Source organism: Lemur catta, chromosome 13 (genome assembly GCF_020740605.2).
Source record: "Lemur catta isolate mLemCat1 chromosome 13, mLemCat1.pri, whole genome shotgun sequence".
Taxonomy (NCBI): domain Eukaryota; kingdom Metazoa; phylum Chordata; class Mammalia; order Primates; family Lemuridae; genus Lemur; species Lemur catta.
The window spans coordinates 53,236,738-53,255,512 of NC_059140.1; the positions used below are offsets into that span (position 1 = coordinate 53,236,738).

Below are 18,775 nucleotides of genomic sequence, written 5' to 3' on the forward strand. Positions count from 1 at the left end.
TACCTTGATGGTTTGGACTTCAGCCTATGGACTTTGGAAGGACACAAACATTCAGACCATAGCAGATGGGCTGTCTAAACATATCATTTTGCCCATTTTTTGGTCTTTTTCTTACTGAGTCATAGATGTTCTGTACTTCAAGAAAACCAGTCCTAGAGAATGCCTTTATTTCAAATATTTTTTTTCCAGTTTATCCTGTCATTTTTAGTGTATAGACTTTGTTCTTATTATTTCTTTTGATTTTTAGATATTTCTATGACTTTTGGGTTTTGGGCTTTTACTTCAGAAGATTTTTCCCATTCCAGAACTAGTGAAAATATACTTTTCCATATTATCTGCTATACTTTAATCTTTTAATGTTGAGATGTTTGGTCCACTTGGAATTTATTTTAGTATAAATAGCAAGTTTAGATTCAAATAGACTATTATCACTACAGTAATTATCGAACATTTTCTTATCCCCTACTGATTTGAAATGCCACCTTTTTCATGAATTGCTAAGAGTAGTACATGTTATACATTATTATCCAAACTTACTTGACCGGAGAACCACCTCCTCTGCCCCTCGTCCCCCAAACAGGTACGTACACACATACACACAGAATTTCTTGTAGGACTAGTGTTGTGTGGGGCACTCTTTGGGAAATGCTGTTGTATGCACTGAAGGTTTTTTTTTTTTTTTAATGTATGTCTACTTAATATAACCAAACTAAGTTTTTGCTGTAATATTTTGTAATGACAAATTCATCCCTTGATTATATGGTTCCTTTTAAATCTTATGCTATAATATGTTTAGATTCCAAAAACGGCTGTGCCCTTTTTATTTGAGTAGAAAATTAAATGATGAGTGGAGAATGACTTTTTTTCTGAGATTTTGCCAATTGTTTTCATTAGTTTTGAAAGTGAAAGAACTCCAGAAGAAGATCAATTTAGGTGTCTTTATGAGTTAAAGTAAATGACTATAATGCCCAAGTCATTTTTTAACAACAGAATCTAAATTATAAGAAATTTGAAAATTAAAAATTAATAACAATACTGTATGACATGTTATGGTATATTTATATTACCATTTTTCCTGGTTGTTTTATAGTTTGAATCATAGCTTATAAGTGACATTCAAGAATAGATTTTTTTAAAAACTGGAGTGTTTGTATGGTAGTAATTCTTTATTTTATAAATGTCATCTCTATAATCCTATTTAGTATAAGACATGAAACTATTTAGATTCAAATTTGGAAACAATATAATAATGTAATGCAATTATGGTTTACACATTCTAATATATCTGTAAAATATTTTTCACTTAAGCTTTGAAAATATAGCCTTGTGTTTTATCCAGAGCAGGTAAAAGATAGCCCTGTGATCTGTGCTCATAAGGACAAAATGAATGCCACAGATCCAAGCATATTCAACACGAGAAGAAGGCAGCAATACATGATAGCAGTCATAGCTGCCACAGTTCCAGTCCATATTTAAGATAGGATAAAGAGGAAAAGTGGTTATCAACATAAACCCCTTTTATTTCCAGAAATACCGTAGCAAATGTCCACATGTGCTATACTGGACAGATGGCCACCCCTATCTTAGCTGCAAGGAAGCCTCGGAAAGAGATTTCTAGACTCTGTAGGAAAGAGGATAGGGAATGAATATGTTGCATTGGCCAACTGGCAATGTTGCCCTATTGAATAAGAATAGTCATCATAATGTCAGAAATAATAATACATAATATTTATGGAGGCCTTACTACATGGGAGGTGCTGTTCTAACCTCTTTATACATATTACCTCACTTAATCCTCACAGCAGCCTTTTGAAGTAAATACTATTATTACCCTCATTTTATAAGTATGGGAAGACACAAAGAGATCGAGATGGTCTTTAAGGGGCACACAGCTGGTAAGAGTAAGAACCAAGATTCAAGCCCAGTAGTTTGACTCTTTAACTTTGTTCTTAACTGCTCTGTTTTAGGAAAAACAACAAGAACAAAAATACTTTCTTCTTTGTAAAATATTCTAATTTTTCCTTCTAACTTATAGCAAGAAATATATTTAATTCAAGTTATGCAAGTAATGAAGAAGAGGGAAGAAAAAATAGAAATATTAAACTATTGGAGTTTTTTCTATAAAATTCCATTTCTTAGAGTTGAGCCAGTCATTTAATTACAGTATAAAAGAGAACTGTTCTGATTATCATTTTATCGGTTAAATCCCAATGAAAATTGGCTTTTCAACTCCCTTGACTCAAATAAATTTTCAGTTTCACATCTGGATTAAGACAAGTTCAAAGTCTTTGTTTTAAATTATTCCTGTCTTTTTGCTGTATAGTTTAAGTAGTACTTTTAGCTTTGTTCTAGATGGTAAAAGACTGAACTAGGTTATCAAAAGAAGCCATATAATCTGTTTCCCAAATCTCTGTAACCAGAAGCACAGAACAATAATTCATGTAATTATGTTAGGCCAACTGTTTAATATATTTTGTTGTTGTAGGTTTTTTGTTTGTTTGTTTGTTTTTAAGAAAGAGTTCAATTAAACTGTGAGCCTATTTTGTGCATCAGCTGTACACTTTCAATAATTCTTTGGGAAAACTGAGCTTTCCTTCCCTACTCCCACTCCAAATTCTAGGTTGTAATCTTTATATTTCTTACTACCACAGAAAGGAGGAAATATAAAAGCACGCACAAGGTAAACACAATGGAGAATGGTCACAGGTTGAGAATAATGATTTCTTTCCTAAAATCCCCTTTTCCTATTAGTTCACCACATCAGTTACCCTCAGCTCTCTTTTCTTATCACTGTACACACTCTCCTTAAGGGAGTTCATGCTCTACCATAGCATCAACAACCTCCACAACAATGATTAACCATTATTAAGCTCTTGTTATGTACCAGACACGCTGCTGAGCACGTACAGGACTTATCTCCTTTAATCCTCCCAATAACTTTGTAAAGTAGATGCTATTCTTCTTCCTATTTTAACATTGCCGGGGGAGGGGATAAAATAAGGGTTAGGAAGATTGAGTAATTTGCCCAAAGTAACCCTGATTGCTAATGGAAAGCCAGTTTTCAAATCTAAGTCATTTGAATATAAAACTTGTGTTCTATACCACTTTGCTAAGCTTATACTCTTTTTCCTAGTTTAAGATATAATCTATATGTTTCTAAGTTAAATCTATTAGTATAACCAATTCCTCTCCCACACATTTTAAACCTATGAATCTAAAAGCCCTCTAGACACCTTTCATCACCTTGCAGTTGGTTATCTCAGGAACATCTCAACTTAACATACCCAAAATTGAACTCCTGTCTAGGTTCAGCCTATTCTGCCACCAAAGACAATTCTGTACTTGGTGAATCAACATACATCCAGTTAGCCAAACCAGATACCTGGAAAACATCTCCAACTTTATTTCTTTACAATATTCACATCCATGCAAACCAAGGTTATTGTATTTCTACTCCTTTCTGTTTTGCATCTTCACAACTTGTGTAACTTACTCAGGCCCTGCAATCACATTTTCCCTGTATTTAAATCATTAAATGTTTCTTTCCTTATTTTCCTTGCCCTCAGTCTTGTCCCTTCTCAAAGTGATCTTTCTAAAGTAGAAATTTGACCATATCACTTCCTAGCTTAAAATGAGTTAATGGCTCCCTTAAAGATGAAACCCAAACTTCGTAGCATGGCACAGCCAGCTCTGGGCGAGTTGGCCCTGGCTGCGTCATCAGCTTCCCTCCCGTCACTCCCGTGCTGGTACCCTGCTCTCTATTCCTACTTACGTCTGAGTTCTTCCAGATGTTTCATGTTCCTCCAGAAACCCTGCTTTGTACAGCATTTCTGACAGCTGTAGCAAGGCCTTCCTTCTTCCGGCAACTCTGGTCTCTTAAAGCAATTCTGTAAGTCTCAGGTGTTCAGGAAGCCTTGTGTGACTGCTGTGCCTTTTCCCTGTGCCCCTCCTAGGTGTCCCCAACTGCTCCACCATATGCTTGATATCTCTCTCATAATATTCATTATGTTATGTTGTGCCATTTGTTAGCTGTCTTCCTCCCCTTCTCAGAGGTCAGCAGCTTTGAGTCAAGAATCAATCTCTTCCTTCATCTTCGCTTCCTCTTCTTTAGTCTGTCTTTCCCTTTCAAGAAAATATTTAGTTACTTTATATTAATATTTATCAGCATAATGTCTGCAAACTCCTAAGTTAAATATAATAGGCTTATAGCATAATATAATATCTTCCCCCTCACTCCTCTCAACTTTCTCCTACTTCTGAGAGATCATCACTTTTAATTCCTATGTATTTCTTCTGGTATTTTCCTGTTCTCTATTTCTAGATAATATGCATAGAGTGTTTACCAATATTTCATTTTAGATATTACTGAGTTCTTGATAAGTGGTTGAGGATTTAGTTCTCTTATGCCCTCTCCCCACGTGTACACTCCTTTTATACTCATCCCTCTATCATCTTTCATCATACTTATACCGCAACTGATGGTCAAGAGAACAACCAATGCTTATAATATTGCCACTGTGTTACTATTCCTCTTGTTTCCTGTGTTAGTTTGTTGTTGCTGGTATAACAAAAACACCGTAGACTGGGTAATTTATAAACAATAGGAACTTACTTCTCACAGTTCTGGAGGCTGGGAAGTCCAAGATCAAGGCAACAGCAATTCTATGTCTGATGAGGGCTCACTCTCTGCTCTGCAGAGGTGCCTCACCACGGTGCCATTCCATAGTGAAAGGGACTAACAGTTTCCTCTCCCCTCTTTTTTAAGGTCACTATTCCCTTTCATGAGATCTCTGCTCTCATGACCTAATCACCTTATAAAGACCCCCACCTTTTAATAGCATCACATTACAGATTAAGATTCAATATACTAAGTTTGGGGGGACATCATAGCATTTCTGGACAACATTGTTATTTTTAGGTTAATACAAACTTGTTTTATCAAAAAAAATTTGTTAGTATTTGTACACATCTGTTACTCTTTTATCCAAATTCTCCAATACATCTGTGAAATAATCAGCAATCAGTTTTGCAAATGGTCCAACACAAAGGATTTGCTATCAGTTCCGTGGCCACTGCTCTTTCCCACAGTCTGGTTTCCTCCCATGTGGTCCACGTGATCCGAACTGGCTGCTTTCAGCCAAGAATATCCAGGGATTCCTTTTGCCACTTTGCTCTTTTGTCCCTTTCCCTTTTCTGGATCTCATGTTTTCCTCTTTCTTACTTTTCCCTCTTGTTTTGCAAAATCATATCTTATAATCTCTTTCTAAGAAAACATGTACAGACATTTGCATGTTTCAAAAATGTCCATTTTCTATCCTCATTTGTTGGCAGTATAACCATATCTTCACTGAAAATAATTTCTCTTCAGAATTTCCTTACTTGTTTTGGAATTTCTTGCCTGTCTTTTGGAATTCATTGTTGCTATTGAGTAATCCAGTCCTACTCTCATTTCTTTCCTATGTATGTGACCTGTTTTGGTTTGTTTGCTTGTTTTTAACATCCTAGAACTTTTTAAGGATCTTCTTTGTATCCTGAGTTACCTGAAATTTCAGTGTTGTACCTTGGCTGAAGAAAATGGAATAAAGGAAGGAGAGTTTCTACCAGATCACTGGGTTATCTTTTTCCTCCTGCCCTTTAAATTTAGGTAGTTTTCAACATGCCTCTTCTGATGCAGTTATATGCATTTCCAGAGTGTTGAATGAGTATTTTTTGTAATATGGAAATGACTTCTAAAAATATTACCCTCTTTTTTGTCTGAATTTGAGGCAGAATTTCCAGCTGACTTCCAGAAGTTATCCAGAAGTTATCTGTAGGTTCCTGCTAGCACCTTCCACTAACATGTCCCAAAGAAAACTCTCATCTCAACCTTTGTCCCCCACCAAAATCAATAATATTTTTTTATTATTATTTTTTTAATATTTTCTCTACCTCATGCCATAGGCACCAGACATGGGTCCTTAGCAGTTCCACTCTCTTCCTGTCCCCACATCCCATTGATTCTGCTTTACAAATATCTCATCTTTAACTCTCCCTTCTCCGCTTCCCTTAACACGGTGGAATTTTTAAATTACCATTTACAATTTAAACAAGGTGATAAGTTATTCAGGTATAGAAAGGCTTTGACTGTTGCAGTTAGTCTATTTATTTAAAAGAGTTTTCATGGCAGAAGAGAGGCTATAAATATTTTGAATATAAATTGACTTGTAGTTAGAGAAATTTAATTCTGATCTGTAATAAAAAAGGGCTAATTTTAATTTTTCTGGTTAGTATTAGAATAATGTAAATATGAATCATTTAAACACTTTATTTTACCTCATCTTTTGTTTTTATCCATACCTTTTGCCTTTGTGCCTGGTATTCCTTTTGCCAAGAATGTTCCTCCCTCCCCAGTCCCTGCTGTGGCTAATTCCTGCTTATTCTTCAAGTCATCATTCACCAGGAAGCCTGTATATATCCCTCCCGTGCCTGTCACAGTTTTCTGCTTCTGAGAGCAGAAAAGATTTCTTGTTAACCTTGGGTCTTAGGTATCCTTCATGCCTAGTAATATCCTGGCACACAGTAACAAATGCCAGGCAAACGTGTCAGTTGAGTGTTCTAAATACATTTTTAATATTTGAAAGAACATCTTCATGATATGTCCTCATATTAAACATTCATTTTATTTCAAGAGTCTATTTGTACTTCAAGTCAGTTTTCCTTAGACATGATGTCATACATGATTAACCAAGGACATAATCAATATACCATAAGAGACTTAATTTGTAATATATCTAAAATTTGTAATATATCTAAAATTGTGCTTGAAACATTTAATAATAAAAAGATATTTTATAAACTTCCTATAGTTCACTATAGGTTTCATTTATGAATTTATTTCCCTATATTTTTATACCACTTAGCAGTTTACCAGGTGCTTTCATTTGTATTAGCTCATTTGATCCCCTCATTAAGCCTAGACAGGTATTGTCTCTATTACAGGTGCCAGGAATGATTATGTAAATAGTCCAGTGTCACACAGACAGTTAGTTGAAAGCTCAGACTAGAAGGCAGGTTGTTTTACTTTAGTATTGTATTCCTCCCATTACATGTGTGGGAATGAAGGCCAGAAAAGCCATTGGCTCTGGGGGACAAGACCAGAGATGGAGGTTCCAGGTGGAGAGTGATGGATGGGAGAGAGAGAATGTGGACAACCACAGGCAGTTGTATTTAGCTAACGGATAGGTTGTGATGGTTAGAAGTAAGGGATAAGATTGGAAGAGCAATTGGAGTCATTGTGGGGGCAAATGGAAGAGTTAGGACTTTATACTGTGAGAACTGAGATAATGTTGAAACCTTGTAATGGGGGAATTGAATATCATAATTCTGCTGTAGGACTTATCAGTAATCTATGGGAAGAATTAGGGAAAAATTGGAAACAATGTAACTATCTAGCCTACTCCCACAGTATTCCAGGTGAAAAAAAATTCAGTTCTATAGTGTAGTTGAAAAAGGAACAAAATATCAGTTCAGGAGATATTGGAGAGTTTTAATCAACAAGATTTGGCAACTAAATAAATGTGTGAGACAAGGGAAAAGGAAGAAACAAAGCTGTGTTGTTTACAATGATGGTGGGAATGTATTCCCATCACTTCCCTGACCCCCTGCCCATCTATGACCTTTATTGTCCTGCACGAGTAGTCCCCCTAACTGAAGGACTAATCGTAGCCCTTAGTCAATTTATTCAACATATATTTAGTTAATTCAGTCAACGTATATGTATTGAACACTTTTTATGTAATGCTAGCATTTTGCTAGGTGTTAAACAAAATCTATAATCCCTGTCCTCACTAAGCTCATAGCACAGTAGTAGAAACAATAAAGTGAAAATATAATATTATAGGCCGGGCGCGGTGGCTCACGCCTGTAATCCTAGCACTCTGGGAGGCCGAGGCGGGTGGATCACTCAAGGTCAGGAGTTCAAGACCATCCCGAGCAAGAGTGAGACCCCGTCTCTACTAAAAATAGAAAGAAATTAGCCAAACAACTAAAAATATATATAGAAAAAATTAGCTGGGCATGGTGGCACATGCCTGTAGTCCCAGCTACTTGGGAGGCTGAGGCAGTAGGATTGCTTGAGCCCAGGAGTTTGAGGTTGCTGTGAGCTAGGCTGACGTCACGGCACTTACCCTAACCTGGGCAACAGAGCCAGAGTCTGTCTCAAAAAAAATAATAAAATAATACTGTAAAGAATTTATTGGCATATGTACTGCATGCCTCTGGGACACAGAAGGGCTCTCTGTTTAGCCGTAGGTCAGGGAAGGATTCTCAGTTCTCTGTCTTGAAGCAGAGATAAGAGCTAGCTTGGTGAAGAAAGTGAAAAAGATGTTCTGTATCAAGAGAACAGCGTGCTCAAAAGCATGAAGCAGAGAACATGAAACTGTAAGTTGCTTAGTGAGCCTAAACATGTCAGCATCTATCTCCTAAGAACAAAGGGATTATCCTACCAAACCATAATACAATTATCACACTCTGATAACATTGGTATAGTATAATTATCTAATATCTAGTCCATATTCAGATTTCCCCAATTATCCAAATAATGTCACTTGTAATTTTTCCAATCTAGCAGCTAATCAAGGACTGTGTTATATTTAGTTGTCATATCTCTTCAGTCTCCTTTAATCTAGAACAGTTGTCTAGCCTTTTGTTATTTCTCTCTCCTCCTCCTTCTCTTGGTCTTTCATGATATTGATAGTTTTTAGATCCCAAGCCAGTTGTGTCACAGAATGCCCCTCATTTTGGATTTATATGATTGTTTCCTCACATTTAGATTCAGGGTCAATCTTTTTGTGCAAAGTACTACACAGGCTGTGCTTTGCATCACTTCAGGAGGCAGTTGATGTCAAAATAGCCTATCATTAGTGATATCAGATTTGATTATTTGGGTAAGGTGATATCTATCCAGTTTTGTTACTATTTTTTTTTTTAGTATCAGTGTGGATACATGATTCTTTTTTACCCTGTGTATAATAATCCATTCCCGCCATTATTTATTCCATACCCAAATTGTCCTAAATTTTCCCAGGGCAACCCTTCAGTCTGTCCTCAGCACATCCCCATCTGTTTTTTAGCACTTTCTTATTTTCTGTCACAACAAGGTGTTCCTGGCTCATTTCATGCTTTCTTGGCCTCAGCCCTAGAATCAAAGACTTCTGTAAATGTTTTGGTTCTGGACTAGGTATGCTCATTGATACTGTAGTGTCATTGTCTCTGAACACTTTTGGTCCATAAAGCTAGGAAATGTATTTTTTTTTAACCTTGAACTTATATTGATACCTGTAAATCCAATTAAATACTTCATGGTTCTTCCTTTCCTTCTCCCATTTCATGTTTTCTTTCCCTCAGTGAGCACCCCTATTGCCAACAACATCAACACATTTACCCATCTGCTCAGTCTTATAATACATATGTAATAGTTTTAGAACCACTGCATCAGTACCATTACCAAAAACAAATTTACTAAGGGGAATCAAAAGTTACTTGCGTTCTTTTCCCCCTTCGTTTATGATTAATGCTATCAGTATGATAACAACTTCATTTGTTTCTGTTTGATTTCAACTTTAGGATTTTTTTTTTCAATCTCATGCTTACTTGGAAAAGATTAAAAATGTTTTTATTTTTAAATGTTTTCTTTTATTAATCAAATATATTCACTACCTTAAATATTTGACATTACCTTCAGTTCTTTTTAGGAAAAATGTAGTTGAGTTTGAGTGTAAATTTTCAAATAACCAGAAAGTTAGTTATTAAACTGTCTGAAATATTTAATGTGTTTTAATTAAAATAGCCATCAAACCACTTCAGAATTAAATTTACATGCAAACTAACAACCTCCAAATACTCTATTTCTCACCCACCTTTTTTTGTAACACCTACAAGGTTTAGAACTCTTCTAAAAATATGAAACAGAACCAGATGGAAAAAGGGCTGATCCATATTTATATTTATATGTCTGTTTATAAACTGTAAATGAGTATGTTATTTGTATTGTACTGCATTTACTTGTCAGCTGTTCTCTATAAAGGGATTGTGTCTCAAAAAGGAAAACAAAAAAGAAAATCCTGGGGAAAACAGTTTTTCATTATTTTAACTGTAACACTGTACCAGCCATACAATTTCATAAAGAAAGCCTGCAAATGACCTTTTTTAGAGAGGAAAAATAGTCCTTAGGGTTTCTTTGAATGTGGACTGGGCCAGTAGTTCCTTTGAAGCTTTATCTCCTGCTTTCTTTGAATGATATTTAGCACTGATAAGTATACATACCTATGAATACTACAAGGATAATCTGTTATTTGTTGAGAGAATTGACTATGTCCACATCCTTTGTTAATTATATGCAGAATGTCAATTTAAGCTAATCATAATGGGATGCAGTCTTTCAGATTTTTGAGAGCCTTTATTTTTCATTATAGAAGATCAGCTTTTCATACATTCTGTAAAATTTTGTGGTGAGTGTTCTGTGTCACCTCAAGTCAAGGGACGATTACCTTCTGATTTGAAAAATCAATTGTTGGGAGCATGTTCACAAAAGTTAGCATGGAAATATAATTTTGTACGATAAGTGTAGACAGAACCTCAATAACAAAAACACTCCCACACCTGGTCGATTTTAGAATAGAGGCTGATGCCTTGAAAATAACCCACTTCTATAAGGGAAATGTGATTTATGATGACCCGAGACACAGACATGACTAGAACCACATTCCATTTAAAGTTATTATGCCATTGGACTATAAAAGCAGTATTCTGAAGTGAATCAATGGAACTCGGTCCTCTTTAGTAGACTGTCACACGGGCACTAATGAGACAGATTTCATTAAAAGATAGTTGATTTATGAGAGACTTAAATTCCTATGTTATTTTGAAATTGCTGGCTTAGTCCTGGCATCTGATCTTTTTTCTCCCCACCATCACCATCACCGGTTTCTGTGTATGCTTTGACATTGCTATGGTAACCCTGAGGGCTGATGGAATTCCCTGCTTCTCTTTTCACAGAGGGTGATGAGACAGGAGTGATGGATAGTCTGCTGGAGGCCTTGCAGTCCGGGGCTGCCTTCCGCGACAGAAGGAAAAGGACACCAAAGCTGAAAGGTGAATGCTATACTTGCTTCATGGTACTTTCTAGGGAGCGATCACAGAGAAGAACCTTTTTTTTTTCCCCCCCTAATTCTTTTAAAAGTCATGTGTCAAGAATCCAGTGCTATGGGCAACAACTGTTCAGAAGTTTCATAAGTTTGCTTAATCCCTTGCACAGACAAATGTCAGAGATACGCATTCCAGTTGGCCGATGTCAGTAACGCATTAACGAATCAATGCACTGAACCCAGAAAATCCTGATTAGTGTGACAAGTCTCATCTAAAGAACCATATGTACCTTATCCCAGTGGAGTTTACAGTAGCATAATTAAATGGGAAGTAAAAGTCATAACATTACTGCTTCAAGTATTTCAGGGTATTGAAGCATTACTTTGCTGCCAGAAATACTTAACCTTGGAAAAAAAGTCTGTCTAATACTGTTGTACTTCTTGAGATGAACAGACCTCTATATTAAGTTTCTTTTATATATTTTTTTAACAGATGTTCGGCAAAGTCTCAGTCCAATGTCCCAGAGGCCTGTTCTCAAAGTTTGTAACCATGGTAATAAACCATATTCATAAATTGCATGTTCTTCTTATCTACTTTTATCCTATTGATCTGTGATTTTAGTAGACTGCTGTGAAGTTCTCAAGTTTCAGTATAACTAAAATAGTAAAACCGTATGGATGTACGTATTTGTTATGAGATTGTGTACTCATATTTTTCATACTTACATTATTGCCTTGAGGTTGTGTGTTAGGTTCTTCTTTCAGGTCTTGAGTGAATGGTTTTTTTTTTTTTAATTATTTGAAGTTACCATCACACGTTTCTGATTAGTGATGTCCAGTGCACCCTTTCAAAAGCGATGTGCTCTCATAATGCTATTTGAAGTAGTGGATTTACTAGACATCTTGAAGTATTGAATCTGTTATCTGTTTTATTCTACCACATTTGCCAGTACAGTTAAAACTACTTTGATCAGCATTTTGGCCAAATCATATAGATGAGCTTCATGTGATATTATTTTGGAAGGATGTGCTAAAATCACTAAAATGGTGAATTAACTTAGTCTCTGATATTTATGTAAAGCTGTCTCCTTTCCAAAAACCCTAACCAATCCTTCACTCCCAACTGCATGGAACCTTCTTCCTCTGTTCAGGCTGCCATTTTGTGTTGATTGGGATTTATTTACTTTAGTACTTTTACTACCATGTTAAATATTTGGGGTCATGCTTACCTTCTGTGGTCAAAAACACCTTTATTCATTGTGAATGCTGTTTATTCAGAGTGAGATTGTCACCAAAGTTTCTCAGCTTTGTAAATGGAAAAAGACTTGACAGATTTCATTTAAGGGATTTTTAGGTGCGGATGAGTTAAGTTCTAGAAATATTAACATGTGACTGACGACAGAGGAACCTGTGCCCTAAAATAATTATGAGGTAAATAAGGGAAAGACAGAGATATAATGATCTCTTAATAGCTACATCCTTGCTGCCCGAGGTAAAGTATATATAGTAGGTGCTTAATAAATGAGAGGAAAGGTAAAGATCAGCAGTATTTTAAGTAGGTTTTTTGACTTCTTTCAGTATGTTTTTGTTTTTCCTTCCCTATCATAACAATAGGGGAAAAAAGTTGGAATAAGTCAGAGAAGTTTATTGTGAATAATTCTTAAATTTGGGCTTATGATTTAAAGCCATTTTGATATACTAAATAATAGCCAAAGTTTAGAGGGTAGAGCTATCTTAGACCTTAGAAATTGTTTTGTTTTGTAAATGAATAAATAGAAACCCAGAGAGGCTGAAAACTTCCCAAGAGTACAGAGTTAGTGACACACATGTGACCATAATACAGTTCTAATTCCTATTGTATTTCTTTTTTGAGTTCATATTGTTACTTCAGTTGTTTTCTATTGTTAATAAGATAAACAACTCAGCCCCCATTGTAAATCATTAAAATGAAGAACCACAACCATAGCCAAACACAATGATTGTGATATGATTATAATAACATATGTATACTCATCCTATGCTTAATTAAAATAAGTATTTTATATTTTATGTAGAGGAAAATTATTTAAGATAACTTTGTATACTGGCCTTGAGGAAGGCAGTCCTAGACTGTAATGTTAGTAAAGTGTCTGGGGTATAATGGCTCAGATATAATTATAAATAGTGATTTTTCTGTTTAATATATAAACGTAGATGAGCATAGCATTTCTATAAGCTAATATGTACTGGCTTGAGTTCTAAGGCTACTGTGATAATTAAGCTAGTAGATTATACAGCAAGCCAAAGGAGATATATCACAAAGATCAAATTCTCTTTAATATCAATGTAATGGATTAAAGCATTTTAAAAAATTACTTTCTATTGCTATTTCTGTTGTGGCTTCCCTTCACATTTCTAAGCAAGTAGAAATAAATCCAAACAACCAAATTTATCTTTAAGAATTTTGTGTATGGAGATAGATCTATTAGACTAGATGTTGAAAAATGTAAGATTTGGGTAAAGAAAATGTCTTCATTGCAAAAAGGGTTGTTATTTTTAGAATAGATGATATTCTGGAGTTCATTTAGTAATCTTTCTAAAAATTATTTTCATTGGAGATAGTAACCTACAGCTGAGCTATGTGATTGAAATATAACATTGAACGTATTTTACTTTTTAATTTGCTTCTGTGTACTTAAAAAGAAACTAATGTCTGGTATTTTATATTTTCTACAACTATATATCTGGTCAGATTGACATCATAACCTATTTTCACAATTTATAAGATTTTTTACAATTATTTGAAATTCATTTATATCCTAAGCAAAACAATGATAATATTAATAATAATAAGCTAATATTTCTGAATTATTTGCCTTACTAAATGCCAAGCACTATGCTGAATGTTTTATGCATATTATCTCATTTAGTCTTCTCGGTAATTCTGTCAGATAGTCAATATTTTTATCTCTATTTCATAGTTAAAAATAATCAAGGATTTAACAAGTCTGATGGCTTGTTTAAGGTCATGCAGTGAAATTTTGAATCTAAATTCTTAATTTCTTTGCCATGTCATACTAATACAACTGCTTGAATCAGTATTCTAATCCTCTTCCCATCTATGAGCTGATGATTTATGTGTACATTGTTTTGTCTTGTAACATGAAGTTGAACTACTAAGACATGACCTCTCAGAGGTTCTCTAGCCTCTGGTGTGCCTCATCTCTTGTTCCCAAATTTAACCACTAGATAGCACTATTTTCCTAGTCTGAGGCTTGTATTACAATGATACACTTATGGAATTAATTATCGCTACTTTTTATTTCTTTTAATAAACTTACTATTAAAACATCTATATTAATTTTAATAAACATGCCCTTTTAGAAATATCATAGAAGATTTAGGTTAAAAAATATATATCCAAAACCCAAATTTAAGCTTATTATCTGTATCTTTAATCTTTTATTGTCTTTTACTATCTGTGTATTGTCTGTGCGTTTTTAAATCATAGCCATAGTCCCAAACTTCTTAGGTTCCTTTTTATATATATACACAGCATCTTTTCTTTCAGAATAAAAAGTCCTGATGAAGTTACCCTCTCAGACCTTGGGGCTAAAATGTCCCAGTATGTATTTTGGCAAACCGACCTCAAGCATTCTAACTCCAATGGGTTTCGGAAGCATAGAAATCTCACCCAGCGAATAATCTGGCCTTTGTGCTGTGCTCCAAACCTCTACCAAAGATACTTCTGTTAAAACTTTTACCTGTTATCTTTCACTTTGGCTGCTAAAGCCTAGGCAGAAATTAAGTATTTGCTATTTTTTCCTTGCTAAATTTTTATTTATTCAGCAAAATTTATTAAGTACTCACTAGGTGCTTAAGATATACAGATGCCCTCCAAGAATGCACCGTCTAGTTGGGAAACAGACCAGCAATAATCCCATACACTTGGTAAATGCCAGGAGAGAGGCAACACACAAAGTCCAGAAGACCAATCCAGACTTTGTGAGGACAATCCAGATATGGCTTCTAGAAGGACCTGAAATCCCAGCTGAGATTTCAAGGATGAATAGAAATGAGGCCAAAAACCCCAGGGCAAAGGTGAGCCAAGAAGCAGCAGCAGCAGCAGCATGTATGCGCTTTCTCAGGAGGCCCTTTCTGCACCCCAGCCTAAATCTTGTAGAGTTGTTTGCTCTGGTAACACTCCAGTCTTCCCGTTTTACAACACACACTGCCCTTATTCAGTGTCTGTCTTCCACACTACTCATGAGTTTCGTCAGAGTGGAGACAAGACAATAAAAGAGGATATCTGTCTGGTTTACTCCTATAACCCCAGTGCTGAGCTGGAATGGCACCTGGCGCATGGGTATTTAGTAAGAATGTATTGAATGCACAGACATGTTTATGTCTAGGCTTCAGTGGAGCAATTAATGTATCTTGAGAGGCAAAATCAAGTCTCTAAATGTCACTGAAATAGTGGGATTTGATTTGCCACTTTTTAAAATTCCAGCTGTGAACACAGTTAACCATCTCTCATCTCCTCCCTTAAATGTTATCTGTTGTCAAAAGGAGATATTTGATCATCTGATCCATGTTTTAACAGGTTTTGGGATCAGTTGGGGCAGGGGTTAAATCTGTGATTGGATTACTCCTGAGAACTGGGGGGCTATTTAATTAAATTTCTTTCCCTTAGTTAAGCAAAGTGTAACAACATTAAAACAAAACAATGCATCTGCTGATGAGTACAGGACATTATCACATTTCTTTATTCAACACAGTATATTCCAAACCTAAAGATTTTCTGTAGTCTGTATAAATAGTAAAATGTCCTCTTTTAAGTCAAGGTAATTAAAGTATTTATTAATGCATTTTTAATAAAGATTTGTGGGGTTTGGCTGTTGGTAAATCAGCTGGCCCAGTTGAAAATAAAGGATCAGATGGTGAAGAAATATACGAGAGTCTGATGCTTGGCCACGAAATTTTGAACTATTGAAGTTTTCAAACATGAAAATGAGAAGTCTGTGCAGTTTACATGGAACTGAAGTGACAAATGTAAGCAAGAGGGAGGAATTGCAAGGACTTCATAGCCACCTGGATGCCAGTGTGGATTGGTTACAGGGGATGGGGAAAGAGTGAGAGGGTATATCTAGGCTTGAGGAAAGAAAGAGGGTGTAGAGCTCTAGGTTTAGAGACCCTCACAGAGAATTGCTAACGCTGCATAAGAAAACGAGTTATCTAAAGGAGATTCTTTAAAACAAGAGAATGGCAAGTCAAGGACTGGAAGTTAGGAATGGACTCCAGTGAGTAATGAAATGAGGGAGAGGTAGAAAAGACGTCAAGAAATCGGGGACTGCACAATAGGGGAGCCTGTGTCATAAAGGTTGAAAGAAGAGTTTCAAGGACTTGATTTCCTCAATTCTTTTTCATTTCTTGATTATTTGTTTTCTTTATAACCTTTGCTATACCACTGAGTGACTAGTGTTTTTCAGGGTACATTAATTCCTGCTCTTCCTCCGGGACTTCTCTTCCCGTATATACTCTGTATCCTCTCTGTAAAACTTTTTGTGACAAAGGTTTCACAAATATGAATTGTCGAGCCACACCTTATGGTGCATCTGCCTGCAGTTTGATTGCATCCTCATTAGATGGTTCTCTTTTCATAAGTAGTACAGTGGGATTTTTTTTTCCAGTTAAATGGGTATAGAGTAATCAGGAAGAATTCTATAAACTATATGCAATTAAAACCCCTAATGATAAAACTATTTAACTGTGACAAAATAAGATAAAACATAATCAAAATTTTAGGCAAACAAGTATTATACATTTTTAGTGAACATCCATAACCTAAACAAAATCTTGCTATATTATCTTTACACTAAATCAATTCTTAATAGCCTTAATTTGGATTTGATTATCTATTTTTACTCTTCCGCTTGTATGTGGAGCTTTGAGAGATTTTTATAGAAATAAGATTGTATTGCCTCCAGGCACAGCTGCTTTGCCACTCTAAGATTTGAAGTCAGAATTAAATGTGAAGCTAGTTAGATATCTTTGAATTAGCATATTTTTCTACAAAATAACTCTAAGGGAAGCACACAAGACAGACTTTGTTGTTTACGTATCAAAACTTCACATATAGCCCCCTGCCACCCCGATCCGCTCAGTCTTGTGTCCCCTTGTTTCTTGACCTACCTCCTCCTCAAGCAGCAAGAATTTGTCTTGAGGCAGAATTATGAAATTTTTAAGGTTTTCAGTGATGTCTACCGAGCACTAACTGCCTTAAGGCTTCTTTGGAAACAGTGAGGACAACACCAAACAAGTCCTTATCTAGAGAACCTTATCTATCAAAGTAGTAAATGTTGACAACTACCATTTCCATCTCTTTTAAACTATATCCTGTTTTAAAATAGAAAGAGCATAAGGAACAATAGAGTAAAATTACATAATTTTCTAAATGTCATTGGCTTATTTTCTTCAGAATATTTTTTGCTCTTTTTCTGATGAACTTGTGCCTGCCAAATAACCTAAGAAAGGGAGCTATTAAAATTCTAATTGTTTTTGACACCCTCACACTTGAGCTTTCAGGCAGAATCAAATGCTACCTGTAGCTGTCAAAAGACTTAAATATTTTTTAAGGGGATTTTTCTAGGCCAGAAATGTGAAACAATTTGGGTGATTTCACATTTTATTCAAACATCAGTCTCTTGTATTTATTATGTAGTCAAGCAAAGGGAAGAATGGACTCAGGAGGGCTCCTGCCTAGGTAAGAATGCCCTGTGGGTAGACGGGGAAAGTCTTTTCTTTTCTAATTTATAGTCAGGGCAGGACAACCTTTTGGCATAGTCGTTATCAAACAGACTCTTAAGCATGAACAGGTTCGAAAAGTCTCAAGTAGTGAAGACTTCAAGTTGTTTTAAAAGAACATTTATGCAAGAAATAGCAAATGTCTTTCACTTAATGAGCATCCACAGATGTATGCTGAAGGCTGGAATAAATTTAGTGAAAAGGAGATAAAGAACTATATCATATAAGGAAAGTAATGTCCTTGACTTCCCTAAAATAGTTGTTATGATTAATGTGCCTCTTGTTCTGCTTCTGTTTCACAGTGGACTATAATTATTACGATCTTCTCAAAATTTTTGCCCACTCTGAATCTCTCCCTTTCCTAGTAGCAGAAGTTCAGAATCTGGGCTTATAAGGAGTGAAGGAGCTCAGAAAATTTCACCCCAAAATATGACTCCTTGGTATAAACAGTATTTTGAATTAAAGGCCTTAGAGATCGACAGGCCTTGGAAGGGGCTTTCTTTTTCTCTGCATATCCAGACAGACCCATCAAAGGAACAATTGACTTCCCTTCCCCACCCTGTTATCTCAATATATTACAGGAAAGAAGATCAAGAATGCAACCAAACCTGGCCCAGATCATTTTAAATATAATACTTATCTCTCAGTTTAGTTTAATTTCCAAAGAGAATCGTTTAAAAGTCAATCGGTTTCCCCCATCCATACTCTCCCAAGTATCTATTCATCCCCCCTAGTAACCATTTATTGACCCTAAACAGAATTACCTATATTCCTCATCTCTCCTTCCCCTCTAAAATGAAGGTATATAAATTTCTGGACCCCATTAGGGTATTGGGTAATCACTGTGTGATTCTCCCCATGTGCATGGT

The 18,775-nt window shown here is 35.5% G+C and overlaps 1 protein-coding gene across 1 annotated transcript in view; it reads left to right on the plus strand.

The window, feature by feature from the left end:
* The window catches only part of DIAPH3 (diaphanous related formin 3), a 445,841-nt gene that overhangs the window by 324,607 nt on the left and 102,459 nt on the right, over nt 1–18,775 (plus strand). The window contains exons 26-27 of the mRNA XM_045566830.1: nt 11,035–11,130; nt 11,617–11,676. Of these exons, the coding sequence (XP_045422786.1) occupies nt 11,035–11,130; nt 11,617–11,676 (156 nt within the window). The remainder of the gene's footprint in view (nt 1–11,034; nt 11,131–11,616; nt 11,677–18,775) is intronic.